Consider the following 9208-nt stretch of genomic DNA (forward strand, 5'->3'; position numbering starts at 1 on the left):
AATCCGGCCCAACAAGGAGACGCATGTATAAACGATGGAAGCGGTACGCGCTATACGGAAAACACACAGGGCGATGGGAGAAAATGTGTGTCCTTTTGGTCAGAGAAGGCGTCACAGAAAAGTGACATTTAAGTTGAGACCGGAGCGTGGTCTTTCAGCAGGCGTTTAACGGAAGACACTGTCCCACAAACCTCGTTTGGGAAACGCCGACAACAGGAGAAAGCGGACTTAGTCCGCACAGGGGCCGCTCCCAGGCCTCCGATCTTCGCCGCCTTCACCGCGGCTGGCAAAGGACAGGGCCCGGCCCCGCCGCCAGCACCAGGGGGCGCCGCGGGTCCTCCCAGCCCGCAGGAGGCGCCGTGGCCCCGGGCACTGCCAAACCGACATCTGCCAGCCACCACGCCCCGGCCCGGAAGCCCAGGGTACGGAGAGGGGCAAGGGCGGCGCTGGGAAGCTCTGAGGCCCTGGGGAATCGAGGGTGTGGTCCTTAGACCCTCAAAGAGGAGACGTCCTCAGGCCCAAACACAGAACCGCGCACCCATACCCTCGCTCCCTCGGGGACAGCCCGTTTCCGGCGCCTTTAAACCACGAAGTACCGCCCGCACCCAATCCTGGTCCTTTCGCACTCGGTGTAAGCGTCGGCTCCCCGCCGGGGTAGCGCGAGGCCAGCGGTCTGCGGTTACCAATCAGCGCTCAGGAAACGGCGCATGCGTTGTCGGACGAATGCGTCTGAAGGCGAACGCTGACCCGAAGATGACCTCTTCTCCTCTCCCCCGCCCTCGCTGTGAAGATGGCGCTCTCCAGAGTGTGCTGGGCTCGGGCCGCTCTGTGGGGTTCGGCGGTCACCCCTGGACTTTATGTCACCCGGAAGCTGCAACTCGTTCGCTCTGGCCTGGCCTGGGGGGCCCCTGGGTGAGGGACCCGGAGAGAGAAAAGCATTTTTGGCGTTCAGGCCCTTCCAGTGTCTCAGCCTTATTTTTGCATGCTGTCTCTTAATTCTCAGGGGTCCACACCCTGGCCCCCGGATTTTTATTCTTCTGCTCAGAATTCGCGCTCCAATCCCCGCTAGTGACCTGGCTTCCTGACCCTTTCAATTCTCAGTGCCCCATATGGTCTGAATCCCCCGCGTGTCCTGAGCTCATCTGTCAGCCTCCCTTTTTCAGCTCAGGTTTTATCGCTACATACCTGGACGCCGCCTCTCTCTGGCCTTAGCCTGCCTCTCCAGTTGTCCCTCAGGCCTTGCGCTCTCTGCAGACTGTTATCACTCCTCGACGTCCCTTCCTGCCTGGCCTCTCGTCGGCCTGATCTGTTTTTCTCAGTCTGATTGCTTCTCTCTCCTTGATCCCAAGATCTTCCTTGGATTTCAGAAGTTTCAAGTCTTAGCGTGCATCTCCGAGGCTGAGTGTTCTACATTAGGGACCGACCCCAGGTGTGAAGGGGCTTCCAGGACTGATTCCCAGATAGTCTCTTTGATCTTCCTTTTAGGTCTTCAAAGCTTCACCTTTCTCCAAAGACAGATGTGAAGAACTTGATCTCTTATGTGGTAACCAAGACAAAAGTGATTAATGGGAAATACCATCGTTTCTTGGGTCGTCATTTCCCCCGCTTCTATGTCCTGTACACAATCTTCATGAAAGGTAAAAACAAAACTAAAATAGAAATCCCTTGAATCAGCTGTTGGGCAATGTCAGAGTTAGAAGAAGTAGGATCTTTTACAGATTATTCTATGGGGGTGTGAGCTGGAATTATTCTGTTTCATAAATACTTGAGCATTAAACTAAGTCTTATAAGTTAGCACTTCTTGAGGATGTTTCTAGAAAGATATTAGGAGAAACGACTTCTGACAACACCCAGAGGGAATATAGGTATTTTTACACTTTTCGTAAGCACTCATCCGACTATAGTAGAAATTCTTTGTCATGCACCAGGGCAGGGATCTATGGCTGCACAGATCTGCCCTGTGATTTATCAGTTGACTTGGCCCATAAGAAAATGTGATTTAATGCTTGTCATAAATCTATGCTAAGTAGCATGTTGTGGAAATAGCACTACATATACTTGGTTTGTGAATGTTTTGGTTCAAACAAGAGTTCTGCAAGTTACTAGGAGATGATGTAGTGTCAAATGTCCACTCTGGAGCCAGACTGCCTAGGTTCAAACCCCAGCTTGTCACCGGCTGTGTGATTGGACTAGTTACGTAGCCTCTCTGTCCCTTGGTTCTCTCATCTCTAAAATAGGGATAATAGTAGAACCTACCTATTGACCACATGGTTGTGAAGATTAAATAAATCAATACATGTAAAGTACTTAGGGCCTGGTTAAGAGTAGGTGTAGCTATAGCTATTATTTTACTGTATACTTTACCGTAACACCAGTTACAATAAACTACCACATCGTCAGCTCTGAATATTATCATAATTACTACTAGCTTTATGGACTTGCAAAATCTGTAAAGTGGAGATAAGAATGGCTGCTTTGTCTGCTTCCAGGTTTATAACCAGATCAAGTGAGAAAAGGATTTGGAAGCATTTTGGTTGGTTGGTTTTTAAGGCTTTTATTATGGAAAATTTTAAACATACACAAAAGTAGAGAGAATAATATAATGGATTTCCATTACTTAACCTCACTTCAACAGTTATCAACTCATGGCTGCCAATCTTATTGAATTTTTACACTCGCCTTCTGTATTATTATTATTATCATTATCATTATTATTCTTTTTGGTGAGGAAGATTGGCCCTGAGCTAACATCCACACCAATCTTCCTCTTTTTGCCTGAGGAAGATTGTTCCTGAGCTAACATCTGTGCCAATCTTCCTCTGTTTTATGTGGGATGCTGCCACAGCATTGCTTGATGAGCAGTGTGTAGGTCTGCACCTGGGATCCGAACCCATGAACCCCAGACTGCTGAAGCAGAGCACACAAACTTAACTACTACACCACTGGGCCAGCCCCTCTCCTGTATTATTTTGAAGCCAACCTAGACATTGTATCATTTTGTTCATAAATATGAAAGCATTTTTAAAGTCCTAGATAAATGTAAGAATTATTATAAAGAGAAAAGGCAATCGTAGATATATGTTGAATTACAGTAATTATAAAAGTGTTGTATAGAAAGGAGATAAGTTAATACCTGGTTGGAGAATATATAAGGTTTATTGAGCAAGACTTCGTGAAGTTAGGGAGCTTTGAATTTTTATTTTAGAAGGGGAGTGAGTAATGAACCAGAAGAGGGAGACCGTTCCGTAGTAGATCACAGAAGGCCAACATGGCTGGAAGAGAGATGATGTGCTGGGGGAGAACAGGATGAAAAGAAAAGATAATAAGTTGGCTTCACAAGAGTTTCAAGTGACCTAGTTTAAAGCTGTGATTTTGAGTAGTGTTGGGGAGGGACCAGTGTGTGTGTTGTGGGTGAACCTGGAGGAGGAGGCTGCGGTAAGATTCAACCTGGGATAACATCATACTCTGTGCTCTACTTTAATGAGGCAGGATTGCATATGTTATGGGCTGATGCCAAAAAGGCTAGAAGAATAAAGACAAATATGTGGAAGCACAATATAAAGTTTCATCAACTTTCATACCGGGAGATGGAGCATTTGAGACAGGTATGGGCCGGGGGCAGATATCCAGAAGTTCATGGTGAAGTAACTAAAGTTAACCAAGATCGCAAGTTTTTTTTCTTTCCTATCTTGTTCTCCACTGATCTCTTTGCCATGAGATCAAAGTATTGAACTAAGAACGTCAGATTATTTGTCAGAATGGGTTCATTCAGAGTGTAGCCCTCCAGAGCAGAGCTCCATGGAGTTTCTGGCACACTTACTGAATAAAAGTTGTAAATACTAAAATCCGTTCATTTCTGAACATATAAAAATCTGCAAGGATCCAAAAGGCAGCAAGAAAGTAGTATTTGGTGGTGACTTGATGGGTAGTTTTGAAGCTGAGAGTAAGAATTTAGGACCCATTCTCTAGATCCAGAGGAATTCACTGAGGGATTTGGTGTGATGTCAGGCCCTGTACTAGACTTTAGTTGGGATACAAAAGTGAGCAAATCAGGGCTTCTGTCCTCAAAGAACTTACCAATGAGGTAGATAGAAATAACCTTGATCCTTTTCTGGGCCATGATGGAAGTTTACTGCACAGTGGCGGGGAGGGATTGTCCATTGTATTAAGAACTTACTTGTATTAAAACTGCATCTGTGTTTATTTCTGCTTAGTTCCGTCGAGATGTCACCAAGTGTCTTTTCCTAGGTATTATTTCCATTCCACCTTTTGCCAACTACCTGGTCTTCTTGCTAATGTGAGTACAGACTTCTGTGTCCCCAGCATATTGAAGACATGTAGATTTTTAAAAATTACAAATTATTTTAAGAAGAACCTTGTATTTTAGAAGTGAGGCAGAGGTTATCAAACTTTCTGCTCCAGTTAGCCCAAGGTTCATGAAAGCCGCTCAGTAACCCCTGAGTTACTGGGACAGCTGTAGGTGCAGGTGGCCTAGACTCTGCCTGTCTCTTAGGTGCCCCTGTGTGATGTGCAATAAGATAGTGACCTTTTCCATCATCCTGAGAGGCAGCAACCCACTCCCTGTGAGGCCTACCAATTTGGGACAAATTTTTGCTTCAGGAGAGAAATGCATTTCATATTCTGATAACAAAAATCTTTATTGCTTTACTTTATATCTAAACGTGACACTTGTAAGCTGTGACCTTGCCTATTGTTCTAGTTACCTATTGCCGTGTAGCAGTCAACCTCAAAGCTTAACAGCTTAAAACAACCACCATTTTCCTGATTTTCTGGGTCAGGAATTTGGGGAGGGCGTAGGTGAGTGATTGGTTTTTCTCTTCCGTGTTGTGTTGAAAGTGCTATTTAGCAGGTAAATGGACTAGTCTGGATGGTCTAAGGCACTCTTATGTCTGGTGCCTTAGCAGGGATGGCTGGAAGACTGAACTGTCAACCAGAGTGCCTACACGTGACCTCTTTAATGTGGTGGCCTCAGGGTAGTGGGACTTCTTACATGGCAGCTCAGGGCTCCAAGAGGGAGCGTTCCAACAAATAGGAATCTGCACAGCATTTTATAACCTAGCCTTGGAGGTCACAAGACTCATTCTGCTCTATTCTGTTGGTTGAATCAGTCACCCAGATTTAAAAAGCAGGGGAACATAGACCTCACTTCTCAATAGGAAGAGTGCCAGAGAATTTGTGGCCATGGTTTTACACCACCACACATGTAGAGAAATGAATTAAAAGGCAAATTTGCCTCTTCTATTTTGCACACACATGAAGCCTGTGCTACAGTTTGAGGTTCTCAGCATCACACACAGTGTCCAGCTCCGTCTGCAGTTCTCCAGCTCTGTCCCAAATATGCTGTTCACATCCATGAGTTCAGGAGTCATTGTATCAGAATGCTGCGTGCAAGGCTGTTCCACTGCTTCTGCTTTTCACAGGACCTCAGTAATGTTTCTTGAAATTGTGCTTCAGTGTATTTTTAAACCTTGGTCTGCGACTCATTCACAAAAAAAGAACAGTGAGGTAAGGAAGTAGGGCCCCCATCTCTTCTTCCTAGTTAGTATTCGCGTCTGCCAAATGCTTTCTTCTTAGCTCACTTTGAAAGATGCCACTTTCAGCAAGTGACTTTGTAATTCCCTTTCCTTCTAGGTACCTGTTTCCTAGGCAACTTCTGATCCGACATTTCTGGACCCCAAAGCAACAAATTGATTTCTTAGATATCTATCATGCTCTCCGGAAGCAGTCCCACCCAGAAATTCTTTGTTGTTTAGAAAGGGTTATCCCCCTCATTTCTGATGCAGGACTCCGGTGGCATATGGCAGAGCTGTGCACCAAGGTATTCCTCCAATTAACCCTTCCTGCAAACTAGGAATCTTGTTAGATCCAGTTTGCACTAAAACTAGCTAAGAGGGCTAGTCAGGACCTTCCTAACATCTACCAATCTCTTACCTCTCCCAAGATACAGCATGGCACCCACCCAGCAGTACATGATATCCTGGCTCTGAGAAACTGTTTCTCTAACTATCCTCTGGGCATGAACCAACTCCATGCTTTGCAAATGGTGAGCACTTTGAGGCTTTCTCTTTTCCGCAGCCTCTCCTTGCTTCGCTGTTTGCTTATGGTAATTCTTTGATGGCTTTCTCCTCCTGTGTTGTTGTGTCACAGAAAGCCTTGAGTCGAGCCATGCTTCTCACACCGTATCTGCCTCCTCTCTTGTTGAGACACCGTTTAAAGACTCATACCACTGTGATTCACCACCTGGACAAGGCTCTGGCAAAGCTGGGGATTGGCCAGCTGACTGCTCAGGAAGTGAAATCGGTAAGAGCTTGATTGCAGTGTCACCCTCCATCCTTGGTGGGCTTCTGAGCTTAGAGAGAGCTCCTTGTCTTGCTTGTTACAGCGAAGCCAAAGTTTTTTATTCTCTCATCTCATTTCTATGTCTTTTCTTCTCAGTGAACTTAACTCATGGGAAGAAATTGCCCATAGTAATTTTGGTTTATGTTTCTTCTGGCCCTTCAAAAACCATTGTTTTAGATTATATAGGCCTTTTTGCTAATCTTGTCTATCATAGTTCAGATTGCCATGTTGAAAGGGTTCTTGTGGGGATGAGGTTGTAATTTATTTGAAGGAGATTTTGGAATATTTGTTGATTTACACTTCCTTGGCATACTCGCTCTGTGATAATTAAGGACCGTTTCTCTTCTGAGTGATACAGGCTTGTTATCTTCGTGGCCTGAATTCTACCCATGTTGCTGAAGACAGGTGTCGAACTTGGCTGGGAGAATGGCTGCAGATTTCCTGCAGCCTGAAAGGTAAGACAAATCCCTATGCTTATGCCACTAAAATCCAAGTCATTTTTCTGTTTTATTCTAAGATTATTTTGGAGTCAATTATTAAGCACTGTAAGACCCTTATCTAGCATAAATGTCTAATTGAAAGGGCACAACCTCACTAGCCTACCGGAACTAGGCAGGTAGTAAAGCAGACTCAGCAAGACAAGAGGGAGTAGTGGGGCTTGTGGGAGCATGAGAGTGAGAACATGCTAGTCTGAAGCAGAGTTTCTCAATCTCAGCACTAGTGATGCTAGTTGTGGGGGCTATCCTGTGTCTCATAGGATGTTTAGTGATATCCCTGGCCTCTATCCACTACATGCAGTCACACCCCCTTTCCTCAGTTCTGACGACCAAAAATGTCTCCAGACATTTCCAAATGTCCTGTGGAGGGGGAAAGCAGAATTGTTCCAGGAGAGCAGCACTAGACTAAAGGCCTTCCAATTCAAAACAAAATCACTCAATTGGCTAAACAGAGAGTTTCTGAGGGTGGGTTTGGCCTGTGAGGCTCCTGTTTGGAACCTTTGGCTGGGCCGTGATGCTTTCTAAGCCTGTGAATAGCAGGGTAGGCCTACTCTCCTTGGAGCTGAGAAATGTCCCCAGAGCACTAGTTTCTACCAGAAGAATCCCAAGGGTGACAGTGGTGTTTAGTACCATTACCATCTCTGAATTTTCTACTGCCATTACATGAAGAAATCAAGAAATGAGGATGAGTAGATATGAATATAGGGTGGAAGGAAAGGAAAGCATACTCATGGGGACTGGAATGAAGCAGGGGAACTTTGAGAACAATAGTCTGTTAATGTCACACCTCTCTGCACTTGGCTTCCCGCCTGTAGTCTCAAGGCCTGTACACCAAGGTGCTTAGAAGGGAAACTGTTCCCTGGCCAAACCATTAACATTGATGGTGTTTTCAGAAGCTGAGCTGTCCCTTTTGCTACACAACGTGGTCCTGCTTTCCACCAACTACATTGGGACAAGGCGCTGAGTGGACATGGAGCGGATGGCATTGTCCTGCAGTCACGTAGTACAGCAGCGTGGGACCAAACAGCACTTGTCAGCAGAGTGTGTGCACTGTTAGGTGTGTGGGAGGCAGAGAAGCAGGTGCCTCAGGCTTCACACTGGTACCCACGTGGGAGCCAGAACTGAAACAAACCCTGTTCCCAGGGGCGGCCCATGTGAAGTGTCACCCCAGCTTCCTCAGAATTATCTGGAGCTGGCAGCAGCCTCTGTACCGAGCACTTACTGTGATGTTTTAAGTTCAGATGCCTGTAAGTGAGCTTTTGCCCCAGGTGGGAATCCTCATTTGGCCTAGGACTTATCCATGGCCATATTCTACCCAGCTGTGTTTTTGTTAAAGACAGTTTCTGGCTTGTAAGGAGAACAGCACTAGTTAAACTGGAGCTTTTGCATCCATGTGAGTGTTTTGATGCTCCCCTCAATCCTTTCTGATATGACCAAAAATAGGGGGTTTTTTTTTTGTCTTCCTCACTGAGCTAACCACTCTCTTTCCTTTTCAAATCCTTTGAACACCTTAACTTTAAATTTTTTTTTTTTTGCTGAGAGGATTCACTCTGAGCTAACATCTGTGCCAGTCTTCCTCTATTTTGTATGTGGGTCACTGCCACAGCATGGCTGACAAGTGGTGTAGTCTACACCCGGGATCCGAACCCACAAACCTGGGCTGCTGAAGCGGAGCTTGCTGAACTTAATCACTATGCCATGGGGCCAGCCCCTTAACTTTTTTTTTTAGTGAATAACTTATGGGAACATTCTCATGGAAAAGATAAAAGGAAATACAAGTGCTTCTTGACCCCTTCCCCAGCGTTTACAGGCTTCGCTCTCCTTGTCTTAATTTCTGGGCTGTGCTACAGCCCCAGTGGATCTTAAACTCTTTGCTACCTCCACTGTGTTGCAGCAATCCAGCTGTAACTGACAGTGGCTGCCTTCTTTGGGCCATGGATCAAACCTGTAAGGTACTAATTACTGCCCAGCCCAGGAGACCAGGAGAGGTCTGCGTCAAGATAGTAAGTTGGGTTTAGCTTTTGTCTGTGTACATCAGTGACCTGTAGTAACTTATTGTAAATGCATGAAGCACTGTTTTTGAACCCAAGTAAAGACTGCCTGAAACCAGTTGCTGGAAATTACTTATGCATACTCTAATCATTTTGCTAAGTCTCCTGTTATAAGATTGACATAACCTAACTAATGGGGAGATTAATTGGTTAGAATAGCACCTTCTGATGGGATGGAAGTTATGAAGGAACTGATTTGAAGTTGATCCTCTTGCTGGATTTTAAGATGGTAGCTAGGAATAGAGAATTTCACACATATATAAAGTAATGGAATTAGAAAATGGGCCCCAAGAGTAGGGA

General features: G+C 45.4%; 1 protein-coding gene across 5 annotated transcripts; it reads left to right on the forward strand.

Annotated features, from left to right (window-relative positions):
• The first annotated feature begins 401 nt into the window (after nt 1-401).
• On the forward strand, nt 402-8966 carry LETMD1 (LETM1 domain containing 1). 5 transcript variants are annotated; one of them, XM_001504284.6, is made up of 9 exons: nt 412-912; nt 1486-1637; nt 3490-3605; nt 4215-4297; nt 5653-5839; nt 5963-6064; nt 6169-6321; nt 6719-6815; nt 7751-8966. In XM_001504284.6, the coding sequence occupies exons 1-9, from the start codon at nt 791-793 to the stop codon at nt 7819-7821; spliced, it is 1083 nt and encodes a 360-aa protein (XP_001504334.1). In that variant the 5' UTR covers nt 412-790; the 3' UTR covers nt 7822-8966. The 5 variants fall into 5 exon arrangements, with proteins under 5 accessions (XP_070127534.1, XP_001504334.1, XP_023499336.1 ...); XM_023643568.2 differs by having other exon boundaries at nt 412-805; XM_070271433.1 differs by lacking the exon at nt 3490-3605 and having other exon boundaries at nt 402-912.
• Nucleotides 8967-9208: the final 242 nt, after the last annotated feature.

This window comes from Equus caballus, chromosome 6 (assembly GCF_041296265.1).
Source record: "Equus caballus isolate H_3958 breed thoroughbred chromosome 6, TB-T2T, whole genome shotgun sequence".
Taxonomy (NCBI): Eukaryota; Metazoa; Chordata; class Mammalia; order Perissodactyla; family Equidae; genus Equus; species Equus caballus.

Excerpts from the sequence above, each read along its gene's own strand:
- LETMD1 (XM_001504284.6), top strand. The coding sequence starts at position 791 with ATGGCGCTCTCCAGAGTGTGCTGGGCTCGGGCCGCTCTGTGGGGTTCG. Across the intron at positions 913-1,485 it reads CTGGCCTGGGGGGCCCCTGG|GTCTTCAAAGCTTCACCTTT; the intron begins GTGAGGGACCCG and ends TCTTCCTTTTAG. Across the intron at positions 6,816-7,750 it reads GATTTCCTGCAGCCTGAAAG|AAGCTGAGCTGTCCCTTTTG; the intron begins GTAAGACAAATC and ends TGGTGTTTTCAG.